Genomic DNA, 16,439 nt, shown 5'->3' on the forward strand with positions numbered 1-16,439 from the left:
AAGATTTCTCGGCAGCATTTCGGAAATTAAAAGTGACTCCATTTATACATAGCCATTGAGTTCCATCATCAAATTTCTGTTAAATTGTTTATAGGTTTTAATCATCATAAAGTCTTGTATATTTTTAGACCAGTGTGAAATGAATGTGGCTAGGATTTGAGATCCTTTTCTAATGAACATCATATACAATATTCTGTCAATCCAAACCATTAATTCGAAAATTATTCATCTAGTTTGTGGTTGGTTTTTCAAATAATTAGGTTGGCAGTAGTTAATTTATGTTCTTTATGGGAAGGTCAATGGCCACCCCGAGCATGCAACCTGCTAGCAACAGCTAATCTCCTTTGTTTCCTTGCTTCCCATTTTTGATGGAAATACTTGATCCGAAGGTAATTAACATTGACTTGAGTAATTAGGTTAGTTTTACCGACTCAAATCCGTAGGTCAATGGAAGGCTTAATAACTTTTTAGCTACACAGTAGGAAATAATTACAACTGAGAAACTGTAACTTTTGTGCTTAATATTTTAATTACTAGATAGAGTTCCGAGCTCGAGACATCTCAGCAAATACTAATTGAGCTATAACTGTTAATTAATTAGCCAATAGGCAAGTTACCTAATCGTGTCTTTATGAAAAGGGTGATTCTTTTCCGAAGTCAAGCGCTATAAAGCTGATAATTGAACTCAAAGTGGATTTTGTTATTATCTTCAAAATCCACCGAAAATGATGTGCCGACCAAGCTATCCAAGTCATGCTTATGACGAGGAAAAATAATTCGTCTTAAAATTAGAACGAACAACTAACATCTTGGAAAAGAAAGGATCAGAAAAGAGTGGGAGAGGAATGAGTGTAGAAAATCCAGAATCAACATAAAGCCTTCATGATGGCAGGTTAGATCTTAAAATCTCCACTCGACATTAATGTAGATGAATATTATCAAAATCCGATATATGTTTCCGAACTTTCAGCCTGTACTAACCCAGAAATTAATGTTCTACCTTGTATATGGTCTCAAATCACATTATTCATGGCTTACGCTTCGTATCATCGAGTAGAAGTCTGAAAATCAGAAATGGTTTCAGTAATTAATCTCTCTAAATATTACCTTTGACTCTAACAATATCACATGAACAAATTAAAGAAAAACGGGTGCTTGATTCTTTAATTAAGCACAAGCTTCTTTCAAAAAGATACAAAGATTTTTCGCTGAAGTACTACTAATACATTGATTCTCATTCTTTACAGACCATGAAGCTCCTCTACCTATAAAAATATGTGCAGGGCCAAGGAGTTCATCAACCCTAAGATATTATCATCTATCAAGAATTCAGACGTTCTGAAATAGGCTTACCAAATTGCTTGCAGCATTCCTCAAGGGCTCCATGTTAGTATTTTGGGCCCTGCTTAGTATCGATTCTCTAGCTCGAATGAAAATATTTTCTTCATCTTTTCGAACCTGATCTCCTTTCTTTGGACATTTGAGCAAGCTGATATAGGATCCCAAGTCATGAACACATGAGGGGTTTTGCATGTTGAAGAAGTCGAGGACTATTTCAACTCCCACATGTGCATAACATGAACAACTCCATGGAAACTCGTATCTCCCTCCTAAAACCCTAAAATTTTCGTTGAGAAAAACCCCTGGTAACTTTGTGATGGGGTCATTAACATTTACAATTCTTAAAACTCTTACTCCTAACTCCTCACATCTCTCCTTGAAGCCTAGGTTTCCTACTCTTGGCCCTCCGAAAGAGAAAACCGTTACTGGTATGTCCAGGTTCGGGCCTAGCCTATTCAATCCAAGCTCGGCAATATCATATGCAAGAAGAAGAGCCAGTGAACTTCCCATGCTATGCCCTGACAAGGAAATGCTAAGTTCCTCACCTTTGTACCTGTTTAAGAGCCTTGATACTTCGGATAAGAGCTGTTCGCGGCAGCTTTTTAGTCCGAACTTGTCATCACTTTCATTTGAAGTGTACAGGCTCAAAAAACCAGACTCTACTTTCACGTCTGGGCGTGTATTATTGTGGTCTAGCTTTGCTGGGGTCAGCGAGCTCATGAAATTTGCAATCCACTCTGGGTTTGTCACTGTTCCTCGAAATGTAATGACTATGTCTCTCCTCCCGAGTCTCGTAACTGCATCATCTGAAGATACAGCTACATATCCAACCCAACGCCCGCAAGAGGGTTCATTTTGGATTGGAATGTTGACGTCCGGAGTGGCGTAGATGTACTTGGTGACTTCGTAACCGGGATTTCCCATTCCAACTTCTCTAAACAAGTTCTTCTTGCCATACTTGCAAGTCAAGTATCTCTTGGAGTTGGGGTCGAGATCAAAGGCCTGATAACAAGCAGTGACAAATTCCCCATATCGAATGATCTCTTGCCGGAGAAAAGGGTGCAAGGGTTCGACAAGGCCCTCCCAATTGTTGCAACCTTGAACCTCCCTCCACATGTGAGCCAAAGTAGAGGTTCTAGTAGAGCTAGTTTTGTCTAATTTTGTCGACATGGTTGGTGTTATAGAAGAAACAACAAGCGACTGTGATATAGACGCAGTGGTTTCAGCAGTGCTCTTATTGGGCAAACAAACCTGCCCAATAAAATGAGACCGGGGTACCATGCTCGCTGAATATGCAACATGGTTTACACTTGGATAATTTGGCATCAAAATCTTGGAAGCCATTAGAGAAAGAGAGAGAGAGAGGGAAGGAGGAGGACAGAGGCCTTAGCTATGGAGATTATGTCATGAAGAGAGTAAGAAAAGTGGACATATATATATATATATATATATATAAAGAGAGAGATGAAACAGATAAACAACCACAGAAGGAAGGAAATGGAAAAAGAAAAGAAAGTAAAGGCATGTTTGGCGAGTGTTTGACTGAGAATCATCTTTTCGAAATTCCAAGGTTGTTTTTTTTTTTTTTTTTTTTTTTTTTTTGTGGTCGGTTGGGTTGGATTTCACACACTCATATTTCTTATTCATTCCTTCGTTCCTTAGCTGTATATGTTGATTGAGGATGCGAAGAGGTAGCCGGAGCTCGAAAATTGAAACCTCCATATATATCCCTAATTGAGAAGTTGATTTCCACACCTCAAAAGAAAATATTTTTTTTGAAAGAGAAAATTCTTACTTTTGGTACAAATGGTATCTCTCCTCTTTCCGATGAAAAATCTTTGATTGATTTATTGCGTATTGATTGCCTCATTATATACCTCATTATATATATAAATTAATTTGGGGGGAAAGTATTTTAGCAACAGAAATTACTTTCCTTATTTTGACCCTACAAAAAACAATCCATTGACCTAATAATTAAGAGGTAATTCATTTTTTTTTATAAGAACACAATAGCCATTGACAAATTGATTACAACCAAACTTAAATTTTTACTTTCGTTATTATTAGTTAAATGACTTAATTAGCTTTCTAAGCAAAACACCATTAACTTTTATTAAGAGGCTTTTTAGATATTTTTATTTTCCAAGCATAATTAAATTACTAAATTGCCATAAAAAGCAACAAAAATAAAGCTTCCTTCATTGTCTTTTTATTTTGATTTTTTTTTTTATTATAATCAAGTTAGTTTAAAGATAATGTAGCCTTTTGTAAATGTAAAGTATTAATAGAAATAAAAAATGGTTGACTAAAGTATGAGAGTGTCCTATCATTTATATTTAAAATCCAATTTAATTCTATTTTTTATTGTTATTTATTTGTTTTTTTTATCTTCTTTTGATTGATTTAGTCCTTGAGCATAAGACTTCATTTTATTATTATGTCAAATTTAGTTCTTATTCTTTTGATATTTTTAAATCCTTTCACTAATTAAATTTTGTTTCAATTTCACCCTCATCATTTGATTTGATTTTATTTTTTTTTCATTCGAATCTAGCTCATATTCTTTTTACTTATGTTTATTTTGTTTTGAATCTTTATTTTATTGCATTTTTTATTGGGCCATGATTTTCAAAAATTAACAGGAGTTGACTTTAGCTTTTTTAGGCTCTTTTATAAATTGATTTTTTTAAAAATTTTATCATTCAATATTTGATTTTTATGAAATTTATTTTCGTGCTTTTTTTTGCTTTAATTTCTATAGAATTATTTAATCTTATGTCTATGGTTATGAGGTTAGTAGGTGAACTTAGGTTAATTTGAATTTTTTTTATTACTTTTGTTTTTTAATTCCATGCCTTAATTTTTTTTTGAGATTTTTTCTTCGTTGATTTTTTTAGTTTGCCTTTTACACATTCAGTCTTGACCTCATGACAATAATCACTAAGTTAAAAGGTTAATATTGGTCGATTTTGGTCTTTTTCTACATCTTTTTTATAAAATTTTTTTATAATTTTATCTTTCAATTTTTTTTTTTTAAGAGTTAGTCTTTGTGTTTTTTTTTCTCACTTTTTTTTTCCTATGATGTTATCCCAATCTTGTTCTCATGGTCTTTGAGTTAGTGGGTTAACCTTGGTCAACTTAGATCTTTTTTCTTCATTGTTTGTTTTAGAATTGTTTTTTTAAGTTTCATACCTCGACTTTTTTAAGAATTTTGCTTTGTTATTTTTTTAGGTTTGCCTACTGCGCAATAAGTATTGGGCTAATGATCATGATTATGAGTTTTGAAGGTAAATACGAGTTGACTTTTTTTTTAGGTCCATTTTCAAAAAATAAATTTAATTTCATCATTCAACATTTAATTTTTTAGGAAGTGGTCTTTTGTGTTTTTTTGTTCACTTTTATTTTTATGGAGTATTTCAATCATGTACATATGATTGTGAGGTTAATTGGTTAATATGGTTTGATCTAGATCTTTTTTTTTTTTTTTTTAATTTCATCATTCAATATTGAGTTGTTTTATAATTAAACTTCATAATTTAATTCAATTTGTTTTTATTTGTGATTTTTGTTAACCTTATATTGGCACATATAATTGTTTTGTTTGGTTAAATAATAAATTAACAAAAATAACTAAAAGAGGTAGTGTTTTTAATTTCTATGTATCACCTCTTAAAACACCATTCATTATAATAGTGCTTTTTTTTTTTTTTTTTTTTTATCTTTTTGAATCTATGTTTTTTTTTTTTTTTTTTTTTCATACTTTAACACTTGATTTACTAGAGATTGAATTTCATGATTTATTGCGTTTGTTTTCTATGTGGTTTTCCTAGTCTCCTGATCAACATCACAAGTTTGGTGAATTAATTTAGTTGACTCGATGTTTTTTTTAATTAATATTTTTTTTAATTTCATTATTTAGCATTGAATTTATTATGAATTATACTTCATGTTTTGTTTTGGTTTGCTTTGTACAAGACTATTCCAGTCTCATGACCAAGGTGAGTTTTGCAGGATAACCTAGGTAGACTTCGGTTGTTTCATTGTAATTTTTTTTTTGAATGGATTTTTTTTTTCTAACTTTGTCCATCAATAATGGGTTGACTGAGAATTGAGCTTTATAATTTGTTTCAATTTGCTTTTTTATGGGGTTATTCCAATTTTATAACTTGAGTTGCGGGTTTAACAAGTTAACCTAGATTAATTCGGTTTATTTTTTTGGTTTACTTTCTATAAAATTATCTTAATCTCATGACCAGAGTTATGCGTTTGGCATGTTAATATAGATTGACTTGGGTTTTTTTGTGTTTTTTTTTTAATTGGTTTGTTTTCAATTTCATACTTCAACATTAAGTTGATTAGAAATTAGACTTTAGATGTGGTCATCATGATCTCAACACCCAGGTTGTTTGTATGGCAGGTATACTCAGGTCATATTATTTTTGATTAATTATTTTTCAATTTTATCCTTCAACATTCAATTGATTGAGAACTGAACTTCATAATTTATTTTGATTTACTTTATTTGGAATTATCATAGTCTCATGACTCAGGTTGTAAACTTAATAAGTTAACTTGGGTTGATCATGGTCGATCCAATATATTATCGTCTCAATATATTTATATAAAAAAATTTATTTTGAATTTTTTTAGTCAAACTATGTTCTTGCCGCTTATTTAGGTTGTATTTGAACTATCAAATTAATCAGGTCACTGAATTAACCCCCTAACAATTTAAATTATTTCCTACTAAAAAACCACTAGCAATTATTGATTTTTTTTATTAATTTGTTTTTATCTAATTCACACCCACACCGTAACATTGATAAACAAGTAATCACCTATAAGCAGTAGAAGTGCATTCAATTACAAGGTAGGCTCATATCATTTTAAGGATACATGATGTGCCATAAATTATCTTGCACAAATTTCATCACTTGCAAAAAAAAAAAAAAGGTATAGAATGGGAGAAGAAAAAAAATCTCCATTAGATTTGATGAAGGTATAGGTACTTCATGGAATATAATTTTTGTTTAGGCCACGAGCCAAAACATTTTAAATATTGCAGGTGGAGCTAGTGCTTTGTGCACGACAGGCCACATTTCGTCTTCTTCCTTTTTGCTTATTTTGAGGCCACGAGCTTCTACTCGTCTGCTAAAGAAGGCTTTGATACCAGAAAAGGAAAGATAGTGTTGCCCTAAATTTTTAAATAGCCAGGAATCTTCTTCATCTATGGAGTTTATTTTTCTGCTGACTTTCAAGGTCTGGAGGCTCTTCGTTCCTTTTGTGCTGTGTCCTATAATTTAAAAATAACACTTCTTTTTGTATAGCTTACACTCGTGCAATTTTTAAATATTAACAGGTTTATATATATATATATATATATATATATATATATATATATATATGTGAAATTATCCAGGTGGGTGGACAAGCACTTAGCTGCAGACAAGTAGATTTGTAAAAAATATTAATTTGACATTGAATAGTTCAATTCTAAGTTTTCAAGTGAAATAATCATGTTTGTAGGTGTGGTTATGATTATTTTTAAAAGTGTTTTTTACTTGAAAATGTATTAAAATAATTTTTTTAAAATTTTATTTTTTGATATTAACACATCAAAATGATATGAAAACTTAAAAAATATTAACTTGATGTAAAGAAAAAAATAAAAAATTTTAATTTTTTTAGAAATGCTTTTGAAATGAAAAAATAAATAGGAAAGACCAGTAGATTGTATTGTTTAAGTCCTCAATTGAATGGTTTTTTTTTTTTTTTTAAAGAAATTGATGGGAGATAATTTTCCCCCAATTTCTTTAACGATTTTAAATTGGAAGCATTTCCCATTAATGCTTTATTTTATTTATTGCTATATTATTTGTTTTTTGAGCAATTATTTTATTTGAGGCACGGTTTTGGGACGTGGAGATTCAACACGGAGAGCAAATCGTGGGCCTTTAGGCTTTACACGTTCGGATGGGAAGCGAGAGCGAAGGCTTTCCTCTAAAAGGCGTCTTGCTTTACTTTTCAAAAAGCTGTTGTAGAGCGAGGGCCTGGTTGACAATTCTTGACTGCTATTAAAATAAACCTAAAAGATTTGTTTATTTCCTCACATCCTCTCCCATAACATTAACATTAACTATATACTAAAAGTGAGTTTTTTTTTTTTCCTTGTAACGTGTTTAGTGTTCATAATCTCACAGAGGATTAGAACAGTTATTTTTTTAAAAAAAAAATTACTTTACTCTTTAAGCTTTTATTTTACACGATTTAGCCATTTTGAAATCACATTAGCATTTAATTACATATTTGTTTTAGGGGGAATTGAAAGATAAAAGGAGTGAAAAAAGTGGGTCATTAAAATGGTGCCTTTTAAAAATTTCTTAGGTAACCGATCTTAAAAGTCAATTATAATATCAAACTTTATTTTTTTCATTTTGAATTCTTTTCCCTTGTTTAATAGTGCATTTTGACACTAAAATTAACATTTTATTGTTGAAATGTGGTCAACCGATAACTTTCATACTCCTATGTTGTTTTATGGCAAGTTTCTTTCTTCTTTCTCAAACTCGAAAACTAAAAAATAAACAACATAAATTTTTGGACTAAAATCAAAGTTCTAAAAGCTTTGAAATTGGTCATGTGTTTTCTATGTTTTAGATTGTTATCCTCTCTCTTTTTATCTTGTTTCTCTACTAATATTTAAAACTTTATCTTATAAAATTAGATCATATAAGGATTCAATAAAAGAATTACGAGGCTGAAATTCAAAGAACAAAAATGAAAAACAAATTATGAAACTCAATCTCTAATAAACCAAGTGACGAAGGATAAAATAAAACAAACATAGATTTTAAATAAATCAAAGGAAAAAAACTATTAAAATGAATAATATTTTGTAAGGTGGTGCATAGTAAAAACACAAACTCTTTTAGTTTTCTTTTTTATTTAATTGTCCCCTATACTAAAATACAAAGAAAAAAAAATTATAGTTCGGACCCTAAACTTATTTTTATTTAAGATATTTGATCTATATAATTTTAAGTTTTGGTCATAAACCTTTAATTTTACCATGATTTAGTCCCTCAGTGTTGAGAGAAGAGAGAGAAAAATCATCAAAGAAAAAAGAGGAGAGAGAGTTTTTGACTGGCCATATTTTGATTACAAAAAAGTTAATCTTGGTGTAAATGAGTTTGCTTTAAAGATGAGACTTAGATGATTCTTCCCTTTAACCATGTCAAAAAAAATAAAAAATAGATAGGAGATTGTTAAGTTTTTTTTTTTTATTTCTTCATCAAAACAAAAAAAGAAATACATGAAAAAGGATAGGAATTTGATTAAAGAAATACTTTTTTTTTCCATTCTTAATTCAAATCATTATTTTTATATAAAACAAATATCAATGTTAACACTTTTTTTTTTTTTTGCATTTAAGAAACCATGTTTATGTCAAAAAAACAGTTCAAGAATAAAGTGTTGCATTTAAAAAAAAGATATTATATTAGAATTTAAAGTGTTGCATTTATATGAATTTTATAAACATCTATTTTCATTCTTATAAGATTAAATAAGATAATTCTTGAAGAGTATATAGCAAAACAGTTCCTATTAATATTAACAAAAACTCTAAAAGACATAGAATAAATATTATACACTCTGACACAAAAACTATTCATTGCTACAATGAAATTGCTTTTTCTCACCTCAAAGAAAAGATATAAAGCATTTGTTTGAGGGTAATTCAATCTTTTTTCATGACATATTAATCATTAAAGATTATCTGGAGGGTATATGCATCTTTTCTAAATTTTTAAAATAGTAAAATAACTAAATTTTTCTTAATGTAAATAACATCAAAGTTTTTGACTGAGATTGTTTATGTCGTTCTGCATTTTAAAATACAGCAGAAAGAAATTTTCCCCTTGAAATCAAGAAAAAACAAGCCATGAGTCCAGGGGTATTTTTGCCATTTCACTTAGGGTTTTTTATGCTTGATAAATTAATATTTAAATCTAAAAAGTTGTTGGAGCATGTAATATACAAGTTAGTACATGGGTGGTGCCCACACCCTTTAGACAGTGCGTGTGGCACCTCCTAGTGACGAACTTAGAAGTGTTGGTACATCTTTTTTGTGCTACTGCGGTGCATGATAGCGATGACATGGTGGTTTGTCGCCTTCTTCTCTCTTTCTTCCCCAAAAGATTACAATTTTGCCCTTTTTTTGGTATTTCAATTTCAATTTCAATCCTTATTCTTTTGATTTCTTAATTTTGTTCTTAGACCTTTAATAAAATTTTGTTTGTTTTCAATTTAGTCCTTCAATTCTAATTTGCCATATATTTTTTTTTCTTTAATTTTCTTTTCTATCATGTCATTTCAATCTCATGACTCAAGCTATAGGTCTTGCGGGTTAACACGTGTTGGCTCGCCTCTTATTACCTAGGTTACATATCTATCATGCTATAACAGGTCGACTCGGGCTAATTTTTTTTTAATTATTTTTTTATCCATTTCCATACTTTCAAAGGTTTACTATTTTTTTTTATGATCTAACTAAAATAAAAACAACATATTAAACTTGATCAGGGCTGTAACCTGAGTTATTTATTATTATTTTTTTATTTCTTTCAAATACACTTGCGGTACCTCAACTATCATTGCCTTTTTCTTATTCTAATCTTGGGTGAATTTGTTTTAAAAAATATTTATTTTTAGATAATATTTCTAATACGTGTAGCCTTACATGATATTTGTTTTTATGTTTTATTTTGTTCAATCAATTTCATGTGTGTGTTAATTTTTATTATCGTTTGATTGAATAATAATTGATTTTAATAAATAAATCTAATAAACATGATCAATTAAATATTTTAGATTGCGAAATCAAAAATGTTGATTGACATGTATCTTTTGATGTTTTAAGTTTAGTTTTTAGTTATTGTTAATGGCTTATTTATTTATTTATTTATATAAATATTTCTTGATTTATTTAATTAAATTTTTTCATAAATTTTTTGATTTACGCTCATAATTTCTTATATAAGGAAATACATCGGAAAAATAGCTAGTACTACAACTATTTTTAAATAGTTCCTTTTAAAGGTAGTCCTAGTGGTGATTATACCTTTTAGGATGCTTCTCCCATCTCTAATCATACATGCCTTCCCGTCCTAGTGCTATTTTTATTGTACCTTTCATCAAAAATATTATTTATTGAAATATTATTTGTTTCTCTTTTTTAGAGTTTTTTTTTCTTTCAATTTCAATTTTATCTTTTAAAATTAAATTTATTAGGGATTGAGTTTTTTATTTTTCTCAATTTACTTTTTATAAGGTTTTCATAATCTCATGACCAAAATTGTAGATTTGACAAGTTAACTTAATTAGCTCAAGTCCTTTTCCTAACTAACTTATTTGCTCAATCTCACCCTTTAATAGTGAGTTGATTGATATTATCTTAGTTTGTTTTCTACAAGGTTATCCTAATCTTATGACTTAATTATGGATTTGACAGGTTAACTCTAGTTTACTCAAGTTATTTTTTGTGTAATTTTTTAATTCATTTTTCAATTTCAATTTCAATTTCAATTTCATCCTTCGACATTACTTTTATTGAGAATTATACTTCATAATTTATTTCAATTTAATTTTTATACAGTTATCCCAGTTTTAGACCTGGACCGGATTTGACAAGTTAACTCGATTGACTCAATTTTTTTTTTTTAATAATTGACAATTCCCTCTAATTTTATTCTTTAAAATTAGGTTGATTGAAAATTAAACTTCGTTATTTATTTTTATTTGCATTATATGGGGTTATCTCCATGTCGGGTCATGGTTTTAACAATTAACTCGGGTTGACTCGAGTATTTTTTGTGTGTTATTTTTTTAAAATTTTATTTTTCATAACTCAATTGATTTGAAATTAGGCTTCATAATTTATTTTCAATCGCTTTCTATTATATTATCTCGGTCTCATGACCCGGGTCACAGGTTTGGTAAGTTAACATAGGTTAACTTAAGTCATTTTGCCATGTTCTTTTTTATTTTTAATTTTTTTTCAATTTTATCATTCAATATTAGATTTATTGAAAATTAGGTTTCACAATTTATTTTGATTTGCTTTATATGGGTTATTATAATCTCATAACTCAACATGCGGATTGATAGGTTAACTTTAGTTTACCAGAATCAATTTAATATGTTGTTGTCTCAATATTTATATATATAAAAAATCTTACTTTAAAAATTTATTTTGAGTCAAACTTTGTTTTTTTTAATTATCTGGGTTATTTTTGAACTTGTTAAGTCAACCGATTCACATCGAGTTATTCTTTACGTGGTTTTATTTTTTTTTCACTAGAATAGATATTAGCCATATCTAAATTTTTTTATGTAAAAATAATATTTAATCTAACTTACAGTGTGTAGCGCATGTCAATTGTACAAACATGACTTATTTTTAAGAGTGTAATCGTCTTATATTTGACAATTTTTGACGGTCGTGTCATTTTTTTTAAAATATTAATGATAATAGAATTTTTTATATATAAATAAATAATAGCAAATTTAATAACTAGGTACATCATCATCAAAATGTTAGGGTATATCAGGTCCTTTAATCTTTAAACGTTATGCGAGAACTATATAAAAAAAAAGTAAAAGTAAATATTCCTCTTTATAAAAATAGTTTTAGACGTAGTAGTTTTCGCATCATGCATGAAACCACTCTAATGTTAGCATAATCTTAGTGTTATGTAATATTTCCACTTAAGAATATTTTGTTTTTTTAATAAAAAAATGGAGTGTCATGATTTTCGCTTAAAGTTTGTAATATTTTATTTCAGGTTAGCTAAAGATTCAAGAATCTATGGTAAGGTCCATTCCTAAAATCCCCAGTTGTCGCCTAGCTTCGTGGACTGGACTTGTTGAATTTTGACCGAATACTTATCAGAAGAGAATGACTGAATTAACAAAATTAAATAATTAATTACTTTCTAATGGATACAGCCCAGGATGTATTATAATGCCATACTTGTCGTGCGATGCTGGGAAGTAGTTTGAAAATACTCTTCTTCAAGGCTGTGTTTGTTTTTTTTAAAAAAAATTTCAAACTTTTTTATATTTATTTATTATTAGGAAACTGAAAAGTATTTTTTAATTTATTTTTCATTACAATATTAAACATTAAAAAATAATTTACTTTTTAAAAATTTATTTTTCTAAAATTTATTTATTTTAAAAAAATACTTTTCATCAAATAAACATGTTAAAATATCTTCTTCATCTAGGAAGTAACAAAACTTGCATCCAATTCTCTGATACCTTTTTTGAATTCCTGAAGTTTTGGTCTTCAGATCACCAAACTCCTCGGATTCTAACTACAAGTAAGAGCACGCTTGGCAGAAATTCTTAGCAGTGGAAATGGTCTTCTTCTCCATTGCATCTAGCCTTCCTCATCGCCACCTTTGGTTAAGAAAGCATAGAATCATCCCTCTGCGTTTTCTTGGAAGCTGCCATAGCCCACTTGGCAGCTCAGGTGTGTGAATCCATGGCAATCTCAAGGCCACTTTCGGTGAGCTAAGAGTCTCAGATTTTTCCAAACTTCAACGGTGTCTTCTCCTCCTCTTCTCAATATCATTAAGACTTCAAAGTTCGGGCGTCATGGAGGATGGCCGCCAAGATGGTGGCCCCATAGGGCGGTTGCTCAGGCTGGCAGATTTTGAACAGGAAATTAGGTTGGAATATATACTGGTCACGCCCACAAATATTTCAACTTTCAGGTCCTCCCTTTTCCTAGGCATCGATCGAATTCAATGAAGCATCATTGTCCTTCCATACTTGTTAGCCACATTGGTGAGTCTGGCATCAAAAGATTTGATTTAATCTCATAACACTTGATGATAAAGTTGGGAGAAACTTTAAATTGGTTTTGAACTTCACACAGTTGTTTCTAGGTTTAGGTGTCTAAACTTATATAATTTAGCTCTGTTACAAAAACAAGTCCTCTACTAAGATAAAGGATCACCACCAGAAAAATAAATTATATTGACGGAATATTTCATCAAAAAATAAGCTTTTCATTCGTCGGTAACATTATATATAGATTTATTGACAGAACAATTTTGTTGGCTAGTGTCGCGTTGATTATTTTAGATCTGTTGATAATCTTGCTTTTGATGTAATCACTGATAATTATACTGATAAAATATGTGGCAATTAATTTTTATTTGTCTATCCATCAATAAATATTACCGACAAATAACTCGTCCGCAATAAATCTCATATTTTTATGTTTAACATGCCTTTTTTTTTATTATTGTTAAACTATCTTACTAATTTATTCTTTTACACTCCCTTGTGAAAGGATTTGGTTTCGAAGCCTGAGAATTCTATTAATCCTAAGTACTCTATCTCCATCATTGCATATATTTATATAGAAGGTCAAGAAAAAAAATGGCACAACCAGAAATAAGTAAATTTATCCGGTATTTAAGAAAAAAGAATTTTTCCTTCTAAAAAAATATTTATTAAAAGGATATTTTTATATCGACTCAAAATAAACTTATATGATTTTGTGTAACAAGCTAAAAGGTATTTATATAAATAATTTCACTGGCTCTAAAGTTAATGATCATATAAGTCTACAGTGACCCTGAAGTTTGGAAAACTCAAACTAGTAACCTCTAAAAAATAAACCTAAAACCTAACCAGTCCGAGCCACCTCAACATGTGTATCTATGTAATATGACTAGATTCTCATTGTCTATTTCCATATTGCCACCCCAATATCTATATAAGATGTATATTCCAGCCATCTAAAGTCGTTTATATTTATGTGAAAAAAATTGAAAAACTCAGTCTAATCCCCCACTCTCCACTCTCACTCCCTATGTTCTTCATTTCTTTTCGACACTATTGCTTTAAAAGTTCATCATCTTCCATGACAGGTAATTTGTTCTTTCATTTTAGTTAATCATTTTCATTTCTTAACAACTTTTATAAAATTTGATGCATCAAGGAATTATTTATTCAAGTTTCTTTAATAGCCCAATTAATAAAAATACTATTTATTTTCTTTTTTATATATTTGATTATGAGTTTTAAAAATAGGAAATTTCTTGTTTTCTGTACATTTTGGATTTGGGTTTTGATCATCAAGTGATAATATGTTATTCTGTGAAATTGGCAATCTTTTCTGCCCTTTATAAAATTGGCCATGAAATTGATAGCCTTTCACTCGATTATATTGAGCTAATAAGGTAAGACTACTGTAGAATAGCTCTTAACCATGGAGGAGGGATCGCATTAGATCTTGAATGCTCTGGATTTGGATGTTTCTGAACAAGTTTTCTTCCCTACGAATGATTTTAGTGAGGAAAAACAAAAAGATTCTATGCTATCCATCCAAAAGTGTTGAAATAATTAAAATTAAATATAAAAAACGTTTAGAATTCTGAAAAATATGTATATTATGAATTTATAAACTTAACATACAAATAAATAATATATATATAGATTAAATTGAAAATATTATTTTACTCTTAATAATTAAAATTATATAAATATTATTTAATAAAAAAAAAGAAGAAAGAAAGATGTGACTTAAAATAAGTAAAAGCAAATGAACACCTATGCCCCATATCTCAGCCACCGAGGAGACATCCCTGCTCCACTCACAGTTTGTCCATATTCTGACTCCATGGTTGACGAGCCACTCATGGGGTGGGAAAACACCTTAAACTTTTTTTTTTTTTCTTTTTTCTTAGCTGAAGCTCCGACAAGAAAATCAAGAAATTGTTTACGCTGAATATGGGGGATGAAATCATAAAATTCAGGAGACATTTTAAATTAGTATTCCAATTATGTTGTAGATTCCCATCGAGTAGTCAGCGGAATCTCCTCTTCTCTATTGGTTAATGGGCAAAGAAGATGCCTCTGCAATAAAAATGACAGCATTTTTGTAGGGAACTTGACATTTTTCAGAAAAGAAATTGTAAAGAATTTACGTCATGTTTGTTTGCTGGAAAGTAATTTTATTTTAAAAAATAAATTAGAAAACACTTTCCAGTATTTGGTTATATCATGGAAAATAAGCTGGAAAATAACTTATTAATGTTTTATTTTTCTCAAGTTTATTAAAATAATGAGGAACAAATCTTACAAATTAAAAGGTTGAATGAGAATGAAATTGAAAAAAAAATATATAATTTCATAAATTATATCAAATAAAATAAATAATAATCAAAATAATAGAGATCAAATCTAAAAAAAAAAGATGAAGAAATTAAAATAATAATAATAATTAACATTTCATAAATTATTTCAAATAAAATAAGTAACAATAAAAAAAACGAGGACTAAATTTGATCAATAAAAAATTTCAAAAAAAATAATAAGGAAAAAAAAAATAACAATTATAAAAATGAGGACCAAAGTTAATATAAAAATTAAAATTTAAGAGATGAAATTGAAAAATAAATATTCAAAATAAAATATATATAACAATCAAAAGTTTGAGGATCAAATTTGATATAATCAGCAAATAATATGACATTTCTCAATTTTTCACTACTTTTAAAAAATGTTTTCCGCTCAAAATTTTTAAGAAAACAATTTCCTGGAAACTAAACCAAATTTTTCTTTGATTGGAAAGTGTTTTCTGTTGATTAATTTTTTTAATGGTAAACAAACACAATAAAATTTAAAAAATTATTTTTCAAAAATTATTTTTTAGAAAACAAACATAATCTTAGACAGTTTTCTTTCTTTCTTTTTTTACTTAGTTTTTGTTTCATTTTAATAGAAAGATGATTTTCATGAACAAAGAACAATAACAGAGTGAAAAGGGCCACCTTACATTGTCAAGTAAATCTAAAACCTAAAGAACTAAAGACCTTGGCCCCATATAGCTCAGACCAGCAAAAGCCCCAACCAACCCCACAAGACAATACAGATAACGACGAAGTAAACAAAACAAAACAGTTTGCTTTGCCATGTGTAGTAGCATAACAAGCATTGGTTTGGCCGGAGTTGCCTCCTGCTAACAGATGCTTATAAATTCTTGGGCATGTTTGGTTTTCTTGTCTTCTGCTGTG

The 16,439-nt window shown here is 29.1% G+C and overlaps 1 protein-coding gene across 1 annotated transcript; it reads right to left on the bottom strand.

Annotated features, from left to right (window-relative positions):
- Window positions 1-1,329: 1,329 nt before the first annotated feature.
- LOC118049884 (galactolipase DONGLE, chloroplastic) lies at window positions 1,330-2,622 on the bottom strand. Its single transcript, XM_035060081.1, has one exon. The coding sequence runs from the start codon at window positions 2,620-2,622 to the stop codon at window positions 1,330-1,332; it is 1,293 nt and encodes a 430-aa protein (XP_034915972.1).
- Between the last annotated feature and the right edge of the window lie 13,817 nt (window positions 2,623-16,439).

This window comes from Populus alba, chromosome 14 (assembly GCF_005239225.2).
Source record: "Populus alba chromosome 14, ASM523922v2, whole genome shotgun sequence".
NCBI lineage: Eukaryota > Viridiplantae > Streptophyta > Magnoliopsida > Malpighiales > Salicaceae > Populus > Populus alba.

What these genes read in the sequence shown, in the direction of transcription:
- LOC118049884 (XM_035060081.1), bottom strand. Translation starts at nt 2,622, where the DNA reads ATGGTACCCCGGTCTCATTTTATTGGGCAGGTTTGTTTGCCCAATAAG.